Source organism: Poecilia reticulata, linkage group LG12, assembly GCF_000633615.1.
Source record: "Poecilia reticulata strain Guanapo linkage group LG12, Guppy_female_1.0+MT, whole genome shotgun sequence".
In the NCBI taxonomy this organism is placed as follows: domain Eukaryota; kingdom Metazoa; phylum Chordata; class Actinopteri; order Cyprinodontiformes; family Poeciliidae; genus Poecilia; species Poecilia reticulata.
This window is the reverse complement of record NC_024342.1, coordinates 16,518,976-16,541,942: the sequence shown is the minus strand read 5'-3', so window position 1 is coordinate 16,541,942 and position 22,967 is coordinate 16,518,976. Positions and strand designations below refer to the sequence as shown.

The following is a 22,967-nucleotide window of genomic DNA, read 5'->3' as shown; positions in this document are numbered from 1 at the left end:
GATTACTTCTGACTCGATGCTTTTCTTCTCCTTTATTGTCTTTAAATATCTCCCTATCAAGTCTCTTTTTTTTGCTGGACTAAAATTAACTTAGTTCTAAAATAAAAGTCAGAAGAGCAACTCGAGTCCGAAACCGCCATTTGTAATCCATCAGGGGACAATTTTAGACTTTATAAGTAGAGGCTAAGGTGAAATGTTAATACATGTGGCTGTGATGGCCTCCGTCCAATCTTAATCCTGACTGTATTTTAGCCATTCTGGGCAAATTCACAACAGGAACAAGGACCACGTCTCTGTAAGCCGCAGATGTGCCGATTAGAAATGTTGTTGCACTTGTCTCACCGTGGAAATGGGTCAATGAAGCAGATTCAGGTTGCCTTCTTTGGCTTGTAGTAAAACCAGAGAAAGCCTGGAATGATACCAAAAGCATACTCTGCGAGGGGAAGAGAGATGAGATGTGCTTTACACAGAACACCAAAAACAACTGTCCAGATGTTTGTTTTTCATCATTTCTCTCTAAATGAACCTGCTCAAACTGAACTCTTTACTAGAACCACAGTTTTCCCATGTAAGCTAAAAGAGAATGTTTGGGACTCTTGCTTGACTTCAGATTAATCACCCCATACTGTTTTCCTTATTTCTGGTCTATCGTTTGGGAAATAACGTTAAACGCTCCCGGAAATTGTGTCGGTTTGCATGTTACGCAGAACATAATTTCCAGCTCACATTCACACAACTGCCTTGAAAAAGTATTCACACCCCTTGGACGTTTCATAAGGTTGAAAAACAAAAAAAAGTTCTTTACAATGACCCCAAAGAAAGAGATGTTGGCAGCGTCACGCTGTGTTGTCCCTTTCCTCAACAGGTTGTAGGAAGATTTTAGAGTTCATAGGAAGCTGGATTAAGCTAAATTCAGGGTAATCCTGGGAGAAATTAGACTGCAAAAGAGTTGTGCATGAGGAGAAGGTTCCTCTTGCAGTGAGACGTTTATCCAATTAATATGTGGCAAGACTTGAAATCTGTTGTTCACAGGTGTGCTACTTCCAACCTGACTGGCATAAGCTTTTGGTGGCCGATTGCGAAAAGCAGGTAGAGTCGCGCCTCAAAAGTCTCGTGGCTGTGACTGAGGTGGTTCTAAAATGCATCTGGAGGCTGGACACAAATGCACACTGCACTTTTCAGAATCCTCTTTCTTGAAAGTTTTGAAGAGTCATTTTCTGTCCCCTCCCACTACCTTGTGATGGTTAATCAAATAAAATCCCAACAAAATAGACTGACTTTTATGAAAAAGGTCAGAGTGTGAACATTTCTACCTGATATTCTACATGTTCATGTTTGCGCCAAACTTTAATCAAGGCGATATCTGATGGCATTTGGTTTCTTCCTCTGCATGCTGTGATAAGAATCTCCCACTGCACCAACTCTTCCAAATCACAGTGTCTGACTAGAATTATACAGCTCTAAATCTCTGCTTTTTCCACATATTTACAACCGAACCCCTAAAAGACGTTGATTCCCTGAGTGCGGTCAGCTTACGTCTCACTCTTAACTTTGTTACTGTATGGGGATCAAGCCGCTGAACCACAGTCCTCAACAGCTGTTCTGATCTTTCAAGGAAATCAGCGAGATGTGACAGCGAGGCTGTGTGCGTGTTTTGGAATCATACACACACTGGAACAAGAGGCCAGATAGTCTAAAAACTTTCCACCATATCTCAGTAACGTAGTAAAGGAAAAGAACTGTTTGTAAAGTCTGAAAAGATTTCAAGCAGTTAAAATGTTCTCCTCTAATAATATTGAATTACTAAACATGTTATAAAAGTTAAATAGAGGAATGATTACAAAAATTGTACAAGCAATGTCAAATGACTTCTTTAAGCAATGTTCCCTTTAATCAAAGTTTCTTTTAAGGCAAAATATTTGAATTTTTTAATGTTGGGTTTTGTGACCAGCCTACGAGTAAACAGAACCGTCTTGAGTGTTTTTATTTTTATAGAAGGACTTGGTTTTCATAAACTATCACTGCTAAAAATGGAACAATTCAAAACAACTCAGTTCAGAGGTTATCTACAAGTTTTAAGGTTTAAGTCATGCTAAAGCACCTTTTATTCTGTTTTTGAATACCTGATTCAGGTGATTGTAGTTTATCAAAACCCTGTTAAGTAGTCTTCAACTGAAATCAGGTGTGAAATTAAAGAAAATATTAATTTATTCCCTTTTCTTAAAAAATTAGGAAAAAAACCCTCATTGATTTAAATTTAAATCTCAGGATCAGTGATCTTTAATTTGAACGTTTCTCCTCAGTGGAAGTAACATTAAAGTTTCTGAGTGGTTCAACCAGAGTCCAAACTTGAATCTGATAGATAATCTATAGAGGGAGTTGAAGATTAGGCTGATGGCATCCAAACTCAAAAATTCGGACCTCTTCACCAAAGAAAAATTGTAAAAATATCAGCGATAAACTACAAAAATCTGGTCAGCAAGAAAAATAAATGGTTTGATTGATGCACTGTGTAATAATAGCATTAATTAAAACGTCTGTGTACCTTTCCAATCAGACATAAAGGCCTTGATTGAAAAATAAGATAACTGCATGTCTAAATTTGCCTCACTTAACTGGAAACTCATTCAAAAATAAAAGCATTTCTGTTGAGGACCACAAAGATGTAAAAATGTAAGAATTATACACGCATTTTCCAACTAAATGTTGCAGTTAAAAATGATCTTTTAACATTTGACATTTTTCAGTCACTAGCTAATCTTGAACGCTACGCAGGTTAGCATCGGGAAGCACGCACTCCCCTTTTGCAGATTTCAAGGAAAAGTCAGCCGTGACACATGAAGAAAACACTTGCGCTGATCGATTTATTTCAGCCGTCTCGTTTGTGGTCCCACTTTGATGTCTGGAAACATGAAAGCACATCGCTGACATCATAGCATTCCTTAACTCTCTGCGGTAATGTTTTGGACAGAGGACAAGTCTCTCGTAGCGCTCAGTGGCAACCTGAATGTGGCCTCGTAATTGTGGTCAGGGGGATGAACATGCAATCCCTCTCTGTGGCAGTCCACTGGAAGCGACCTATTTGACTCCCATCGCTGGATCAATCAGCTCATGCCACGGTTCGAGAACACAATGTGTCATCCCCAATAGCTTCTCCTCAGGCTGAGCCGCAGATCAAGGTCACGTATGTAATTGATCGTGACTGACCTGCCTGCATGTTCTGTGCATGAGTAATAGTAGCAATATAACAGGAGATAGGCCTCATTTGAGCGGAGGAGGGAGCAGCAATAAAAGCAATGGAAGGTCAACTCCTTTTTAGGGTTTCGGCCGAATTTGAGTCAGCAGCACAGGTTGCTGATTAGGGCAGAGGGCAACGCGCAAAATTCTCGAGCCATTCAAACGGGGCAGGCTCCAGTGGTCAGGAGAGAGACACGACTATTGTAAGCTGCTATGGGACACAGGGTAAATATTTAGCCTGGGGAAGGAGGGGTAATAAATTCTGAGAGCTTTAACCCAATCGTTTGAGGCACGCTGCTTTCTGCAGCACAGTGGTGGGACGATGGGTGGCTGGGGAAGAGGTGGGAGTCTTTGCAACACTGGGAAGCACACAAAAAGAAAGAAAAACATGAAGCTACGCTCTGTGTGTCTTCTGATTATGAAGTTGGGTGTTGGAGCAATTATCATGTAGCCTACTTCCCATTTGACTTAATCTGGATAAGCCCTTCTTTCCAATCAAGCTGTTCCAACTCACTAACCACAGCTTGATTGTTACCGTCTCAATCCTCGCAGGATATAACAGAAGCTTTCAGCTTTGTTCACATACTGTATGGGGTTCGACAAATGAGAAAATAGAACTAGTCTAATGTCATCTGATAATTTTACTGCCACTATACTTAGTTTGCCATGTGCCTACTGTTCTTATCTTTATACAATATTGCTTCTTCAATGTATTTTTTCTGCTAAAAATGAACACAATCCTAAACTGAACCTAAAACATTAATCATTTACAGGCATTATACACATATCAACTTAATAATCTGTTCAAGGGAGTCTGCAGTTTGCTTTGTTTGATTAAGTTAAATTTAATGATTAAAAAAAGAAAGCAAAAACTCTCACTGACCAACGACAAACAGCAGCTTTAAGTATTGCCCAAACACTAACCGCAGACTAATATGGAACAGCCATCCTTATGAAAAATGGAGATGCTGCATTCTCCAGTTCATTTTCATCCACAGTGAAGATCTGCAACAACTGAAGGAGAAACAGCCAAACAAGTGAGCGCAAAGCTTCCTACAAGCCAAAATCAACTCCTACCTAGACAATGTGAATCTTTAAGAATGTAAGGAAGCCTTTGATCAGATAATTGTCTAATTAGCTAATTGTGGAAAATGTGCTGGTGGGAAATTGTAATCAGACCTCCCACCAGCTTTTACGCAACTTGGGCTATTTTGAGCCCAAATGCGGTCATTAGTGTGGCCGCACTGGGCTCCTAGAAAGTGCATAAACTTGGTCAAAGAAAAAAAATGCTATTAAATAGTTGGGTTACATAAAAAGGTAGCTGATTTTCCCCTCAAAGGATAAACTGTAATTCATTTCCCTGAATGTTTCTGCCATTACCATCATTTGATCAGATTTGAAATTTGTTCTGAACGAGGCTTTCAGCAAGAAAAAACAAACAAAAAAACAAAACAGTGTTTTATACATTCTAAGCAGATGGGGGGAGGTCTAGGAAAATAATTTAACTTTAAAATATCTACTTTTACTCTCATAACTTAGAGCGCTAAGCAAAAAAATAAATAAATACAGATGAGCAATTTACAACGTTCATAAAATATTTTATCAGAACGCTGATGATGTCATAGCTTAATCTTCTGTGTTAGTTTTCATTTGACTTAGCAGATACCCAAAATCGTCAATTACAGAGTTGGGAAAAGTAAAGCTCCTTGTATTTTTTTTTAGAATAAAACATATAAGTAGATGAAAAGAAAGTTCTTCACTTAGCTATTTTCCTATTGCATTCTGGGATAGTTTTATGTAGGAAAAATTTATTCTCTCAGATGATAAGAAGTACGGAGAAGATTTTGGAACCATTTGCAAAATCTAATACTGCAAGCAGTCCTGTTCTGATGACAAGCCCACTAGAATATTTATCTCTCATATTTCCAAGGTTATTTTGGTTTTATTTGTTTAAATCACTGACTTGATTCAAACCAACATATTAAAGATGTCTGTTGTTTATTTGGTCCCTGCCAGTCATATGCACTACAACCAGGTTTCAATAGTAGTGCTTAAACGATCACGTGGCGGCTGTCTGGACAGCTTTTTATGTTTACTGGGTCAAAAAGACTTCTGTTGATGGTTGTCGGTCTAAAGTATTTCTTCCTCATATTTAATCTTACAACTATCCCACAATATGATGCTAAGGAGAGTCATTTTAGGTCAAGTCATGAGGTAAAAGGCATTTGAGTTCAACTTACGAGAGTTACATCCAGTCCTTGGCAGTTGGAGTGTTAAAGGTATCTATTCCAAATTATTTATAGATAGTGTTTGGTTAACCTGTGCTCTCTTTGGCCTATGACTGGGTGACCCTGAGTTTCACGACTCTGTACCCACAGCTATATCGAAGCCACTAACCCACTCCTGGGAACTACGACACGTTGCGGCGGCTGGAATGTGCTTCAACACTCACGCTCATATTTCTGTCCCAGATCTGGATGGTGCCGTCTTGGCAACCTGCTGCGATGAGCTTCCCGTCACGGCTGTAGGTGCAACAGGTGGGGACGACCTTCTTCCCCTGCTGGGAGCGAGGTTTGAACACTGACTTGTGCTGCTTCTCCGACTTCACATCCCAAGTGCGCACAGTGCTGAGAACGGGAGATGGATGTTATACTTTAAAACATATTTGTTCATCGATGACACACCAGGATTTTGGTTGATATATGATGGCTCATCTTGCTCGAATGAGCAATGTGAGCCATTTGAGAAGAGGAAAAAAATTTAAGCTTTTTATTATTGCACAAATATGTGACTTGATTCTATAAATGACAATATACAAACTTTTCCAAATTAATTATAGTTAAACAAGTTGAACAGACAACAGTATACATGTTTGGCATTTACGCAACACTAGAAAACTACTACTGCGACAGACTGGCGACCTGCCAGGGTGTACCCTGCCCCTCGCCCGAAACGTTGGCTGGAGATGGGCACCAGCACCCCTCCCGACCCCACTGAGGGAAAAAGGGTGCAAGAAAATGGATGGATGGATGGATAGAAAACTACTATCTAAATACTCATTTTATGGTCAAGAATAAATTGTTTTAGAGCAAAAGCTGAAATAGAGTTGTTCCAAAACTTCTCAAAGGAGAACATTTCAAATTTCCACATCACGTTTACAAGCCAATCTATGTATAAATCTAAACAGATATTTTGTGACTGTATAGAGACGGCACATGCCAGAATTACTTGGTAAAGGCTTGTAAAAACCTTACAAATAATTTTCTTTGCTTTTGTAGTTGCATAATCTCACAACAAACAAAAGATTGAATACGGTATGACACAGAAGTACCATTAGCCATTCTTCAAAATAGGAAAGACAACAAAACCTGTAATTCAAGTTAGGCAATCTCAATAACTCTGCAAGAAATTAGCTGCTTATAAAAGGGAGTCCGGAAATTTACAGAAATGTAACCCTTTGCATTTTTAAAGTAAAAAAACACGTGTACAGCACATACATATTTGCTCAACCTCTCATGCTGTCACACAAACTCTCACAGCAGGCCGGAGTACATCTAAATGTGTCTGCGACCCGCTGCTCACCTTAGTGAACATCTTACCCCCTCTGGGTCATGGGATCAGCAGCGGAGTATAAACACACACCCAGAGCGACTACGAAAAGCCAGGCAAGGATTCCTCCATGACAGGCCACAGAGACACACACATACACTCAAGTGTGTTTAGTTAAGTCTAACAACTCGATACAACTGCCAGCTGAAGACATACGGTTTAAAAACTGCGAAGAGTTTAAAAATATAACTCATTCTGATGACTAAAACTGTTATAATCCAGTGCTTAAAGTTAAGATAATCTGCTGAAAATGATTGTAATGTAATTACTTTCTCAGTACAACCTGGACACTTTAAAAAGAGCCTCTAAGCAGGTGGGTGCGTTGGAAAATCAAAGTTATAGCCATGGAGTGGGTGACAAATAAGTCCACTTGCTGCACTCACACACATCTCTGTTTTGTTTACTGAGGATCGCAGGCATCCTGTCAGGCCAATAAAGCCAATATAACCTTTAGAGCCGCACGCAGAACCCGGAATGCTATTTATCTTAATGGCGCTTTTCCACTGGGGGAAGACTGCGCACCCTCACTTGTCACCAATAAGAGACTTAGTGAGGAAAGGGAAATGGAAAGTGTTGGCTCCGATGTGTGGGCTTGGCGAAATGGGTAATTTAAAATGTCTTTCTGATTGAATTAGTAACAAAAATAATAACATACGATTACATTTTGAACTCAAAAGTTGGAGAAGTTGGATGCCATTTCAAAAACTGAAGATGGTTTGAGTCAAAGTATGCCAGGCCACTGTAAGATTCCACGTGGTTAAAGGATCACAATATGTAGTATGTGTGTATAAATAAGTGCTGATCATTCATGCACTTTTCAGTATTTTAAAAACTCTTGCTTTAACTCTAAACTGATCACCTCTAATACCACAGCAACAGTGAAGTCTAAAAATTAAATTACAGTTTTACTCTGTAGTAGTAGGCCTGTCACGATAACAAATTTTGCTTAGCGATTGTCTAAAAAATTATTGCGATAAATGATAATATTGTTTCAAGACCTTTTGACACTCATTTAATGGAAATGATGTAATAATGCATGCTATTTCCTGCCATAGATAAATACACTTTATTTTCAAAAGAACACATAACACTGGAACTGGAACTAAATAAAACAACCAAAAATAAAAATAAAATGGATTCTCAAACTCCATTAACAAAAAAACGTACTTGAATAAAAACTAAACAACATAAAGCCAAAGTGGAAATAAATACTGCATTCAACCAAAAGAGTGCAGAGTATACTATATTGCCCTTCAGTAATCACTAGATGTAAATAGAGAAGACGGGCACATCCGACTACCTAATGCAATAGTTCACACCACACGATTTTTTGCCCCGATTTTCCCCTTATGACATCATAGATCGTTTTGCCGATCTAAGATCATCGCTGGTGATTTCGTAACCGATCATCCTGCAGTGTGATTTAGATCGTCGTGGCCGCTCCGATCTAAATCAGGGGTTTTCCCCAACTCGGAGCTTAAAGCTGAATGTGACAGGTAGCCAATCAGAAAGCGCGGATTCCCCTCCGTGCTTTCTGAGGGGAAATTACGGAGGGGAATCCCAAACAGCTGACACTGCGCAACCCAAAATCCAGCAGACATTGAAGATGATATGTGGAAACAACATTAATATTTATTCAACATTTCGTGCAAAGAATATAGAAATGACAAGGAGAGGAGTTGGAGCCAAATTGCTACCGCTGTTGATGAACCCGTTAAGTTTTCAGCTGTTCTTCGTTAACGTGACATAAATAAGTTATAATGATTTTCATTCAGTCAGGACTTTACGCTGACCACATGCGTCACAGGTAGATTGTAGTAAAGCATTGATTAATGCCTCGTTTTAAAATTAGTTAACTGGACATTATTTTGTGCCCATGTGGCTGGACACCACACAGCAAGATCGAACCCGATCGAACCATTATACCTAGGATTTCTGTCGGCTAATGTGTCTCTCAGGTTTTGAAAATGGGCCGACAACTCGTGTAGTGTGAGCTGGACATTAGACTAAGGAAATGAGGAAGGGAGGGTCAGTGCAGAGCACCGGAGTTGAGCCTTTTTCATTCAATGCCATCAACAGAAAGAAAAAAAGGCAAGAAGAGACGACAAGCGGATAATTAAAATGAGGTCGATAGGTTTAATTTATCGTGCGATTAATTGATTTATCGTTTATCGCGACATGCCTATGTAGTAGTATGTTTTTTTTATTAAAATTTTGCTGCTTCCATTCTGCAACTTGTGTTTTCGCTTCAATCATCCCCCCCCCCCCCTCCTTTTCCTGTACAAACACTCCCCAGACTAAGGGGGTGAATGTAACAGAATGAAACCCATACAACCCCAGTCATGCGTGTACACTTTACGAGGCAACACCTTCATTCACACGTCGACCGAGGAGAGACGGCTCTCCTTGGCCCCAGGTTTTATCTGTCCATCAGGTTACAGACACCACAGAGGTGATGGCTGCTGGGATTTCTTTCACAGATGACGAGATAAGGAAAAGCGAGGCACACATCTTGTATGAGGGTGTTTTACTGGTAGAATCCCGGTGATAGCTGGTTGGCTGATTAACTGGGACTCTGTTATGAGAAAGGAGGATTAAGAAGGGAAGATGCTCCATGCTCCTTCACAGCTGAAGAAGATAAAGTTGGAAAATGACAAAGAGGTTTAGGAGGAGGGATACGCGGAGTTCCACTCAAGCAAAGAGGCTAAATGGAAAACAATGTGAACCAAGCGCAGATGGACTGTGGGAACAGCAAGGGGCAAGTTCCTCTAATTTAACAACACTGTCTGGTTGTAAGCAGCTGAATATCTGCCCTACTTTCTGTGAGATTGACTCACAACATCACTGAGATTTAATCAAGCTACTGCGCCATCAGATCCTTTCAGAGGAACAAGAAAAAGAAACAAATATTGTATTCCCAGCTCACACAAAAAAAAGACAAAAGTTACTGACAGTCAAATATTCAGTCATGGCTGCAGAATGGACAAAAAAGGACAAGTGCATTCATTTAGTATGTGCATTCTTGCGCAGGCTATGGAACGCTTGCACTGCAAGGAAGGAACATTTGGATATGAACTGGACTGTGGATGAACCCAAAGTGTCCAACGGGGTGAATCGCCTCGACATGTTCACAAGCTCAGCGTTCGTCCTCAACAACCTAATGCACTCCTCAAACAAAATATAAAATTGTAAAGTAAACATTAAAGCGGCCCAAGTTTCTTAATATGGCATAAAAAACATTTTAAAAAGAATGCATTTGTAAATCTCTTAGACGAAAACCGCCACCCTGGGCTCTGTGGTTTTGTGGCAACAATTCCAGGTCCAGCTGCAGCCCTGGAAGAAGGCCAGAACGGAGGGAATCCCTGGCATTCAAACATCCTGCAAACATTCCTCAATTTGTGTGTTTTTGTGTGTACCCGTACTCAAGTGTGCCTCATGACACAAAGGGGGAAAAAAAAAAAAACATGTGGGCCCAATTAGAAAGTCGCCATTTGTCCTATTCTCGGTTCAACTGGCTGAAAATTCAGTCGCAAAAGAAGAAAGCAAAAACACCATTCCTACAATGCTCCTGGGATCTGTAAAGCAGCATTCATCAAAACAAATGTTCTCCAACAGTGTCTGTAAAAACATAAGATCTACTTAGGGTGGAAAATACCCGTTTGGCAAGTATTAAAAGCTTATCAATACAATAAGATTTTCATTTGAACAGAAATCATCTCAAACCCAAGTTAGTTAAATATTTTGTAGCTGCATTCGGTTTAGTCCTGCCTTTTTACAAGACACGCCACGTGTTCCCGACACTTTCTAATGAGGGAAAGTGTTTGTGACAAAGTTCTTCGGTCTTTCAGCAAATAGACGGTTAGATCTGGGCCAGCACATAGCCTCCCCTTGGATAAACCGTATACTTGCTGGAAAACATTGTGCCGTTAAACACTTTCAAATCTGAGACGTCGACATGTTCACACCGGTGTGAGAAGAAATACTTTTCCAGCTGTACGGACTTCCCTATTCAACCCATGGTTTTGGAAGGACAATCCCAGCCTCCCTGCTGCTGCATTATCGCTGCTTTCCTCTTATCCACTTCCTCCATTAAGGGCATAATTTAAGAAGCTTGGATGTAGACCTTGTGAATGAGATTCTGTCCAACGACAGGGGCTCTGTCAATTAAGAAGCTGGGAGGTCTGTGGATCGTACATTATTACCGATTCAAATTATCATCGCGGAGACCTCCTAAATAGGCAGCATAGGTGTTAGTTTTATGGTGAGACAAACCCAACAACAGGCTGGAGACCCGGTGGCTTATCATTAGTGTTTACAAACTGAATGGATAGAGCACATTTGTATCTCATGGGTGGCAAAATGAAGAAAGGATTCTTTGACAGTCCAATGTGTCGGACTGAAAGGATGACAGACCACAAGGTTTCACTGTGTTGTTTCCAGACTATAATGACAACATTGTAGCGGTTTAGATTATCATCAGTTAACAGGTAGGCTTTGTGCTTAAGGCTTTTTATTTTACAGTTATGAGTATTTGAGATCTTTTCATATGCAGACGGTAAAGCATGAAGCATTGAGCGAACAGTTCAGAATTTCATTTGCTTTTACAATTTGGTGACATTCTGAGTGTTGGGGGCTGTGTGAATAAGGATGAGTTGAAAGAAAAGAAATAAGATGACGAGTGTCACGACTTTAAGAGTTTATCGCTTCATCCATCAAGGCCAGTAGTCTGCAGTCCTGCTGTCAGGACATGTGTCTTGAATGTTTTAAGGCCCTTTTATGCTCCCTGCAGGGCATAAATATATCCGCCTGTTTCTAATGTTGACAAGTGTCACAACCCTCATGATGTCAATGAGTTCATTAATTAGGCATGGTTGATTTGAAATATATGTACTGTAGGGGCGGTTCATGGTTTGAATTAAGAGGGTGACTCTCATAAAATCCTAAAGGGATTAATAAAGTCTGTTTTTCTTTCGTCTTTCCTTTTTTAATCTAGGTTGGGGGACAACATAAGGAAAATGCAGGTCATTTTTGGGATGAGAGGAAAAACAGTAGAAATGCTCCTCTAATGCAAAAACAAATGTTGAAAGACTTTTTCTGGACAATAAGGTTTTCAATTTATATTGTTTTCAGCACAGCTGTTAAGTTCCACTTATAGAAATAAATATTTATAATTAAAACCCTACAAATTAACAATCCATAACTCCTTTTCAGTATGTTGTAAAAATAAATAAATAAATAAATAAATAAATAAATAAAGGTAAACTCTGACTGAAATTCAGAATTATGCATGATCCGCCCTCCGGATAATCAAGGAATACGATTCCCTACAACCCCCTTCCTCCAGCTGTGTGAACACATCTTTAGTCAGAAATTTTACAAGTGTGGGCAGCAACTTAGGACAAAGTCCAGACCAAATGATACGCTCATTCTCCTCAACATTTCCAATGTTTGTCTGTGAAAATGATTTGAACGGGAACCATAAAGCTAGAGCTGATCGAGTTTTCTAGATGAAGAGGTCAGATTCTCTTTGCACTTTGATATTGTTTTTCTAATATTTTGTAATTCCACTTACTGTATCTACCTCGCAACATTTTCTCAGCTGAGTGCTTATAAAAAGTGGGCAGTTCTGAGTCTTTGGAAAGTAAAGTGCTTTGTTTACTGGTGCAAAGTGGATCGATCACATCCATGCTCCACTTCATGGATGACTTAGGCAACAGCCCGGCCTGCTTCCAATTAGTCTGATGGCCTGGCCATTAATTGACCTTTCTGGAGACACTTTAACCCCAGCTGATTTGTCACTTTTGTTCAAGTCAAGTTCTGGGCTTTATTTTCTGATACGTTTAGCAGGTTTGGGAGGAAAAATGCCCATGAATATTTTCTGATGTTAAAGTAAAAATAAAATGTAATTATTTCTGTAAACAGAAAGATTTGTGAATTTGAAATTAAGGCGCAAACTATTTTAGGCTTAAAGCTTAAAGCTTTTGAATGTATTTGAAAAATAGCAATAAAAAAAACATTTAATATTAGAGTTCTAGCAAATATACAGAATAGCACAAACCAATAGCAACAAAGAAACTCCAACGTTTTATCATCCAGGTTCGCCTGTGCAGTGCAACATAGTAAATCATGAAATGGATATAGCGTGACAATAAATTATGAGAGGTAAAGGAACGAACGCCCCACGCCGGACACCGTGTAGTCCATTCCACTCTTCCCATCGACACGCTCAGCCTGCGCTGCTGTCCTGCTCCGCTGCAGTGAACCGTTCACACATGCAGCTGCTCTCCGTCTATGAATGGCTCCCTGTGCGCTCCTCGCTGCTGATCTGCTGCGAGTAGGCCAGGAGCAACACCCAGCACTAACGTGCCACCAGAGGATTTCCACAGGCTCAATAAGAGCTAAATAAACCAACAGCCACATCTGGGAGAGCAGTTACACCAGTAAACACCGCAGAGCTGGGAACCTCGTTTCCACTTAGTGATGATAACCTCCGTGTTTCCGTACTGCTGCCTGTCACTCTCACTTTCTCTCATCGCGTTGCCGTTTCTCTTGCACATGTTGATGCTCAAATATCACTGCACACCTGAGATGCTCCAAACATATTGGTCTAATATAAAGTGATAGTCGTTTTTTTTTTTTTTTGGCACTGCTAGCTGTATAATGAGCATAACTTCACTGAAGAATTTAGAAAATATCAACAACAACAAAAAGACTCAAAAAAATCTTAGGAATAACTGGGTTTGTTGTTTTAAAATGATGGACCCAATTGGTAGCACCCTTCCTTTCAATGCCTTGCTCAAAGCCCTTTTGAACAGCACTTATTCTTCTGTTATGCAACACAAAGTTGGAGAATACAGAAAGAGACTTTAGATTTTTCCTTTCACTCCTACAAATGTTCATGTACTTTATTTTGACATTATCCTACAGTCTCCTGCTGTTAAATGTGAAATTTCCCAGTGAGATCAATACTTCCTTCTTTTCTCTTCGGCAAACCTAACAAGTTTTTAAACAGAAATTAAGTGCGGAGACAGCAATAGCAACAAAAATGTAAAAAAAAAAATATTTCCAATATGTGGTGAGGCATTCTTGTGTTTAGATCATCAACCTTGAGAAAAATCAAGATGATGATCTACTTTATCTCCAGTTTTCTGACACTTTTTCAGATTTCTATTTGTAAATCTGTAGGAATTCAAAAGAGCTCATAACTCCACACTAACAAGGATTTCAGCACCTAAAGAAGACAAACAAGACCACAGCATCCCAGATCATCCGCCATGCATTCCTTATTTGTTTTACACAAATCCCACCTGGAGTGTTTATTGATAAAAAGCTCAATCTGTTAAGAAGCTGTATCATAAATTTCAATTGTCCAAAGCAAATGGTTGCATTTACAGCCCCAGTAGTGCTTAGTCAAATCCCTAGTTCACATTTGTGATGTTGGCAGTGTTGTGCTACACTGCCAAATAACCAGTTGTGGGGTTTAATTCAAGTTAGGGAGATTTGGCAACTCCAAGATACTTTACTGTGGTTCTCCAACAGTGAGCTTGCTGTGCACGAGGGGAGAACATTTCTTTTAGCCACCAGTGGCTAAAAGAAATGGACCTCAAGGATGACCTGTTTACACTCCAGTGAACCAGTAATAGATATGCTGAGAAAAAAAAAAGTTAATTTGCTACATTGCTTTTCGCTGTATTCATTCTGAATTAACCAATCTTTGCTTTTTGAAGAAAATGTGATAAATATGCTTGCATGCCAATTCTTATGTATTCCTGTTAATCCAATGCAAATTACCAAAACATAAAACAAACAAATAAAAAGAAAAAAAAAAACATTTATTGGGACTATCGTACTCCCTGGTGGTAACCAGAAAAAAGGGAACAATTGAAAGGCTTCTTTAGTGAACACTGCTTTTCACACTGAGTATTAATCTTGAGATCAGAAAGGATGGATGTTTAAACAAGAAAATATCTGAAAGCAGTGCAGAAACAGCATCTTGAAAACCATTTATTTTAACGACTAAAGTTAGGCAATTTTGTTTTATTGGAATGCAATGGAAACAAAAAAACAATGAAGGCGTTAAACGTTTCGCCTTCAAACGAAACGTTTAACGTTTTAAAGCATTAAAATTTAAAAACTCACCCATCATTTGAGCAGGTCATGAACTCCTCTTTAATCTTAGGATGCCAGCAGCCACAGTTCAGCATGGCTGTGTGTCCCTGGAACAAAGACAAGCAGATAATTAAACTACTTAAAACTGAGCTCAGCTTTGACAGGCTGCACACAGATGGATGATAATGGGGATTTTGTTGTCTAATGTAGATTAAGGTTCAAAAATTGAAGCTGCCACATAAGTGTTTTCAAACCCATTTAACATTTAGAAACGAGCCAAAGAGGTTGCAGTCAGAATTAACAAGGAGATTTAAAAGGCCGAATGTTGCCAAGATCAACCAACACAATGTGCAGTTTAATTCTAAACCAATTATATGATAAGACAGCAGTTGTTCATCACCGATTGCAATTTCTGTGTGACGATGGATTTTCAGTGCTGAGTGTTGTAAACTGCAAGCGAAAATTAACGCCTAAATAAAAAGGAACATTTATTTAATCCCCCCCCCCCATATGTCTGCATTGCAGAGGAATCTCCATTAAGAAAATGACCCTTAATTTGAACAAGCTCTTAAACTAATTTCTGGCCTCCAACAGCATAGACCTTGCTTAGCAAATGAGCAAATTAATTTTGAGACCGGGCAGGAGGCAGCGCTGCATCTTAGACACAAAGTTCCTTTAATAATAAGCTTTGGCCGTCCCCTCAGTTGGAGGAGTCCTGCGGAGAAGTGCATTACCTTGCAAAAAAGGATTCATACATGTAAACTTCTCCATTTTTATTCATGTTATAAGAACAAATTTCAATAAATACTTTTGGGATTTAATGCAACTGAAACACAATTGTGAGATGGAAAAAAAAGAATTTGTACTTTTATTTTATTTGAATTCAACCACCATTACCTGGCAACCGTCTGCCTCCAGAAGTCGGCTAATTAGTGGACAGAGTCCACCTGTGTGTAACTTAATCTCAGTATGAATCCGAGAAAGCCTTCAGAGATTCAGTAGAGAACAAAAAGCATCATGAAGACCAACGAACACAGCAGATGGGTCAGAGTGGTCATTGTGGAGAAGTTCAAAGTAGAGTAAGGTTTTAGTGAAATTTGCTGACAGACCATGTGATTGTGATGCAGAAAGCAGAACAAAGAAAAAGAAAACTACAGTGGCAATAGGAACACAATAAGATATGCACATTGGAGAAACTTAGGATTCACCAGGGAGCAACTTATTAGTTCAGAAGAGATTTAAAAAGAAGTCTTAATGGAAGTGTATAGAAATATGCTTAATGACAACCTGTTCAAACATTTTGCATGTTAAGACTTATACAATGAAATTATGCCTAAATGTTGTGCAGGTTGAAACAATTCAACAGAGGCCCACAGAATATACTTTGATCTACTTGACATAAGCAAAGAACATTTGCAACACGTTGAAAGAAATAAGAAAATTATTTTTTGATGCACACTAGGGACAAAATGAACAAGTGGTTGTGAGAATTTCAAATTTATTTTGAGAAGTGCGCCAAAGCAACTGAGGGGGAAAAAAAAAAGAAAAAGAAATCTTGTCAGATTATTTACAAAAATATATATTTTTCATTACTCTTTATATTTATGCACTACTCTGTGATCACAAAAGATTTTAACAAAATAAAAATAAGATTTTGGATATAGTGAAACAAAATATGGAGAGAAAAAAAAAGGTAGGGATATTTGAGAAAGGCACTGAACTCATAAAAAATATCTTTAAAGAAGAATAGCTCAACGGGGGACCTCTAGCCACCAGGTCAGACAGCAAGGAGTCTGCACACATGACACGCAGATATTTGACAGGACACAAGAGAAAACAGAGCCATGCCTCAGCAGAAGATGAGACCAAACAACATTGGTATGCGTGGATCAGGGAGAATGCCTGTCTGCTTACTGTTATACACTCAACAGCACCACTTTAACAGCTGTTTTATGTCTAAAATTAATTATGAATTGCTCAGCAGTTAAATTTAATGGGAAAATTGTAATAATATAAAATCAACTTTGGAGTAAACAGGCTCAACTACTGCTCTGACGATGAAATTATATACAGCAATTATTCAACACATAAATCATCATAATTAACTGAACGAGTTGCAATTTTCTTGAAGAGGAGTTGCAAAATTCCTCTTCTTCCTCAATAGTTTTGGAAGATAAATTGCTAATGACTAAAACCTGCAGTGGATTAAAAAAAACCTGGATCAAACAACATGTATAACTTTTCCAAAATCTGTAGAAACGAATGTTAGTAGCAAAAAAATAAATAAATCTGTTGTTCTGCTGCATGCATACATCAGCTTGTGAGTCCCAAACCACTCAGCAGATAGAAGAGATAGGATGAATCAGAAGGGAAGTAATTACACGTCAACCTAGGCAGAGTGGAGGGAATGAGTTAATCACACGAGAGACAGCTAATCGACTGAGACTGTTAGCACGCCAAGATGCATTGGACTGAACCAATCTGCTCCAGATGGGACAGATAGAGCAGGATAAGAATGACGGACGTCCTGAAAACCACTTCTTGTAATCAATGGACCTTCACTTCCAAGCACATTTATAAACCATGTCTAAATGTGCTGCAGCAGGCACACATGGTTGCTGACCACCACTCCAAAACCCAAATATAGACACCTAATTAGGGTTCTACTTTGTAGGTACAGGTTTAAGGATAAAAACATTTGGAGTCATTCTTTCTCAAAGATTAGGCTCCGACCATTTAGCTTGTAATCAAAACACAGAGGGTATGCCCTGCTACCATTAAATAGTTTTGTAGGGTTTACCTAAGGAACACAGGAGTTCTTGTTTATAACTACAAGCTGCTCAACGGAGTTGAGCTGAATTGCAACAGAAGTGAAAAGAAATATCCATTATCGCATTAACATTTACAGTGTTTTTTTTATCTTGTTTTATAGATAAATACAGTCAGATTTTTTTTTTATTCCATACTTTCTATCTTTATATTTTAAGCGCTCAGATCTGAAAAATACTTACATTTCATATTTTTCCAACTTTGCACATCATGTCATACTTAAAGCTGCAAATCAGAACATTTAGTCAGATAATTCTAGGCATAATGTCGTGTCAAATGTTTGTGTTTAGGGAAGTCTGTCATTTTTCTTACGAAAGCATAAATATTGGATGTCAACTATGCATCCCAGCAGTCAAAATATGTATCCTATTCATTCTGTCTAAGCCTTTCTACAGTTTGGTGTCATTTGAAAGACAGAATTAATTTGATCGGTAGTAATGTCTACACTAGTGGGAAATATACAAAACATTCTTGTTTATATGTTTGCAGTTTTCCTCCAATATGAGCGAGAATCTCTGAGATTTGGGGAAACAACTTTTCTTTCGGACAATCCCCGACTTCTTTTCAACGACAATGATCACCTAATGTTAACATTAATCTTGTTGTCGGACTTTAGGTCTAAAAGAACATTACCTTCAAGCAATGGTTCCTTCAACATAATAGTGAATAAAATCATGCACTGAGAGAGTTTTAAAACATTTTTTCAAGCAAAATCAATTAAGAAAGCTATTTTTGCATACCTTGGTGTTGGCCATGTCCACAATGTACTGGTCTCCTTTGATGCACTCCATGACGTTGAAGCCGTCACGGTCCAACACTTTGGCCTGTGCATTTCCAGAGACCACCAGGAGGACATCACCTGTGATGCTGTACTGCAAGGACTTGATCTGGTGGCTGACACACAGAAGAGCATAAACCAGATGTTTTAGCTTTATTTCTATGGTGCAATCAACTAGAAAAGGTTCTGCACAAAATATTTTTAGTCAAAAAAAAAAACAAAAAAAACATTTGTTGCATTAAGCTACAGAGGTGTCTCTTTAGCTCACTGCTGTCACTACTGCTGCTGCCGCTTTGCTGGTTCCTGAGGATTTTTTAAAAACAAGTAAAGCAAAAATACGTTCAGGCCTAGTTAAGAAAGGTTTCAGAAATACTCACTCAAACAAGTTACAGAGGTGTCTCTGTAGCTTAATGCAACAAATGTTTTTCTTTTCTGCTTCAGTGGTACCCCTAGTTTCTTTATCTGATACATGACAACAAACTAAAATAATGATGGTAAGTGAGAGTGAGATAGCATAATGAATGAAAAGAACATTTTTAATCCTACATAAACACAATAATTAAGAAGCTCCAAAGACTGTAAAAATTGGTCAAGTGAAATAAGTTGACAAGTTTCTGTTTTTTATCACAAAAGGACAAAGAGTGGACGTTACCATTTCACCTGCTCGGCTTTGTGACTTAATTTTAACTTTCCAGTAACCCATAAAGTCTACTGGATCTCAATGTAATCATAATAAATGTAGCATGAATTTCCCTTAACAAGGGGAAGCCTTATCCAGCTCAGTCCACTGGTTCCCAAAAGCAAAAACAGAAAGCAATCTTTAATGCCAGGAACACTGGAACACAGAATAAACACAAACACACACATAACTTCACCATCTGCTTCTAAAAGCGTCATTTTGGATGAAAAGAGGGGATTCCACAAAGCAAACATTAGAGCCGATGAAGCTTAACAAGCCTTCGTGTGTATGTTTGTACGCGCTGAAGCACACTTAAATGAAGTCCGTGTGCCTGATGTTTGCATGAAACCAATTTAAACACATGTTGGGCAACTGTGTTGACGTTCCACATACCACTCACAGGGCTGCAGGGTTCGGAAAGCCTGCAGAGCCTGGTCCATTCCAGCAAAATCCCAGAAACGGACATCATAATCGTATCCGCCTGTCACCAGGCGGGCTCCAGAGGGGTCTAAGGCAAGAGCTGATACCTGAGGAGGCAATTAGTCAATTCAAACTTAATCTTAAACCTAAGATCGCCACACTGCAACATGGGTTGGCTGCTTCTAAACTGACTTATAGAAAAAAATAAATAAAAAAATAAAATACTTGAAGGTCAGTGCAGTGAAAGCACTTCATTATTCAGAAAGAAAGTGTTGGCTGCATTAATTCTGCCTCTGGATAGCAGACTCAGAGTTAAATATCTTCATTTGAAAGTGCAATACAACAAGAAACAGGGTCAGATCTGTTACACAATAACAGGAAAGGTTAAATCCAGCCACTGTTGCAAACTTTATAAAACTAAATGAATAATTTTTACATTTCAAAAAACTGTTTATTAAATGTTATGTAGTTTTTGTATCAAATGTCATTACATTTTACTTTTAGGTGATTGTAGATATGTATTTCTGTTTGGTTGTTTGTCATTTTGTTCTTTTTTATTAGTTGGACCTTGAGTCTGAAATAAAGTATCTATCTATGATGACTTGGAGAAAAAGTTTCAAGTCATTTAAAATATTCTGGCAACAGTAAAACAAAAAATAAATTTTTAAAAACTTTAAAAAGTTAATAAACGTAGAATATTTTGAGTGCTGTTGACAAAATCATTACCGTTTTGGTGCCGTGTTGTAGAATGATTTCATGAGTGTCTGGAATCTTCTTCACTGGGTTCTGAAGAAAAACGTGCAACAAAAAAAATGTAAGTTATGTTGTTATTGTCTAGTTTCCTTTTTATTCTCAAACAGATTTGTCAGTAATTAACTTTTTGTAACTAAAGAGTTGCATGTGTATGATGACAAAAGCCTGTGGTCAGGATCTAAAATGCTTTGTTCTGACCTGAGCTGTTCACATCACGACATCATAAAATGAAGATTCAATCATAATATGCGTTAATATTTTCCAGGATCACTTGAATTCTCCTAAAACAAACAAATATAATAATCAAACATGAGGCAGCATTACACAGCGTCTGGCTGTTGTGGTGCTGCCACCTAGTGTTCATGTTTGTAATACTCTAGTCCTTTTCGAGCTCTTGTATTACAGGTAGAAATATCATGATTGGAAAAGAGTTGCTGACGTATGTAACGACACTAAAGATGAATTTTATAGTTTACTGATTTCATTTTTAATTTCGACTGTATGAGAAACACAGCAGAACTGAATTACAGTCAATGTTATCACTCCCAACATCTACTGACAAAGAGGAACAATTTGATGATCCACACTGCAAACTCAAAATACAAAAAACTAAAATGGCTTTCATACATACATCATCATCATCATCATCATCATCGTCGTCATCATCTTTTGTGTCTGCTTCGTTGTCGTCATCATCATCGTCACTATTTGCTGTGTTGTCCCTATAACCTGGTGGAAGGGGTGGTCCTACAAGCTCATCCTCCTGGGCTCCATGTTGAGGGGGCACTGGTGGCCCAACGACCTCTGAGTCTGAATCACTGCTGTCACTACTGCTGCTGCCGCTTTGCTGGTTCCTGAGGATTTTTTAAAAACAAGTAAAGCAAAAATACGTTCAGGCCTAGTTAAGAAAGGTTTCAGAAATACTCACTCAAACAAGAGAAAGTTGTCTTACCGAGCTGCAGTTTTGTCTCTCTGACTGGGAAATGATGGTTTAACTGACTTGGAGCTTTCCCCTTCCTCTTCCATCGGAGCGCCTTTCTGTCGATCCTCTGAGGGCATGTCGGACACACTGAAGTTATTTATTTTAAACTTAAAATTCAACATATTGTATGGAAAACTGACTGAAGCATTTAACTTTTTTACGTTAAATGCTTCAAAACACTATTAGTCACACAGTGTTTTGTGACTAATAGTGGGTCAACAACAAATCTCAACACTTCTTCAAAACAAGGAGGGAATTATGTCAAGAATCCAGTCCACATGTAAAACAGCAGTACAAGTCACAAAATACTCACCCAGGACACGCTGACTCCTCTCAATAGCCGTTCTCCGGGTTTGCTCAAAAATGGCTTCAAGATCAAATGTCCGCGCCTTCTTACCTAAACGTTTACAAAAAAAATTAACCTTAATTGATTCAATCAAATCTGAAACAATACGCTCTATGCTATATTAAATATAAACCGTCATATAATTTGTAGCTGCCACATACCAAACCCAGAGAATCCCATGACAGATCCGATGTCTCCATCACTCGGTAGTTTTTCTGCTCAAAAGAGAATATTTTAGAGTAGACTTAATAACACAGCTCATTCGTTTGACCATGAGACCTGAAATTTACACTTCTGTTAATGCACCAGGTATAAAACCATGTAAAAGCCTCAAAACAGATGTGCAATCAAGTCAGCAGAAAAAACGGTTTTAAATAACTAATTAAACAGCACTTAAAATCGCTTCGGGGGACAATGTTCAATATTAAATGTAATTTACATACTCAAAAGATTGCAAGCTAAATTGTTAAGCTAACAATAAAGCAGCAAACTTCACCATTTATATGTTATGTATTTAAAGTAATTCCGAAAAAAACACACATGGAGTTCTTCGTGGCTACAAAACATAATAACTCAAGTAGTTTAAATTAATGCAATACAGAAAAAACAAGACGTAAAAATCAGCAAAGTATTTACCTTCCTCCATGTTTTTAAACGCGACTGTTTACCTCTGACCTAAGGAAGTCCTTCTTCTTCGCTGATCCGTGTGCACACAGCGCCACAGCCGTCTTGGAGGACTTATTTTTCAAAGGCAGCGCTTGGTTTACAGAAATAAACGTTTTCAGTCAAAGTTTACTGGAGCCAATAGTTTCTGAATATCTCAGTATTTCAAGCAGTTGGTTCCAGAATTAAGGAGCATAGAAAATATGGTGTCTCCACTTTTTCAGTTCTGAGTAAAATTAACAAGTCTCAGGTAAGTTAAACGGTTAATTAATTTGACCAGCAACCTTGTAATGTGTTTAGGCTCAATACAACTCATGTGCTTCAGTGTACAAATCATCAAGAATCAAATACTATCTTTTGACAATGAGAGTGCAAGTGCACTGATTTAGGGATTGATGTAATATGATCCATATTAGATTTTTTTGTTGTTGTTGTAAAAAGTCCAGTTTAAATCCATGAACAGAATGAATGTATTTTAATTTAGATTAATCTTTTTCAATGCTGCATTGTTGTGTAATAATGTACTGATGTGATACTAAATTGTACATAAAAAATGAAAGTA

The 22,967-nt window shown here is 38.4% G+C and overlaps 1 protein-coding gene across 3 annotated transcripts in view; it reads right to left on the bottom strand.

Annotated features, from left to right (window-relative positions):
- The window catches only part of wdr70 (WD repeat domain 70), a 40,786-nt gene extending 17,903 nt beyond the window's left edge, over positions 1 to 22,883 (bottom strand). Inside the window, exons 1-10 of one of the 3 annotated variants that reach the window (XM_008424239.2) lie at positions 22,379 to 22,883; positions 21,904 to 21,957; positions 21,710 to 21,793; positions 21,367 to 21,463; positions 21,046 to 21,268; positions 20,388 to 20,447; positions 19,635 to 19,768; positions 18,525 to 18,678; positions 14,986 to 15,062; positions 5,690 to 5,864 (exon numbers count right to left, since the gene is read on the bottom strand). In XM_008424239.2, the coding sequence (XP_008422461.1) occupies positions 5,690 to 5,864; positions 14,986 to 15,062; positions 18,525 to 18,678; positions 19,635 to 19,768; positions 20,388 to 20,447; positions 21,046 to 21,268; positions 21,367 to 21,463; positions 21,710 to 21,793; positions 21,904 to 21,957; positions 22,379 to 22,388 (1,068 nt within the window). In that variant the 5' untranslated portion in view covers positions 22,389 to 22,883. The remainder of the gene's footprint in view (positions 1 to 5,689; positions 5,865 to 14,985; positions 15,063 to 18,524; positions 18,679 to 19,634; positions 19,769 to 20,387; positions 20,448 to 21,045; positions 21,269 to 21,366; positions 21,464 to 21,709; positions 21,794 to 21,903; positions 21,958 to 22,378) is intronic. The other 2 variants (XM_008424240.2, XM_008424241.2) reach the window with 2 other exon arrangements.
- Positions 22,884 to 22,967: the final 84 nt, after the last annotated feature.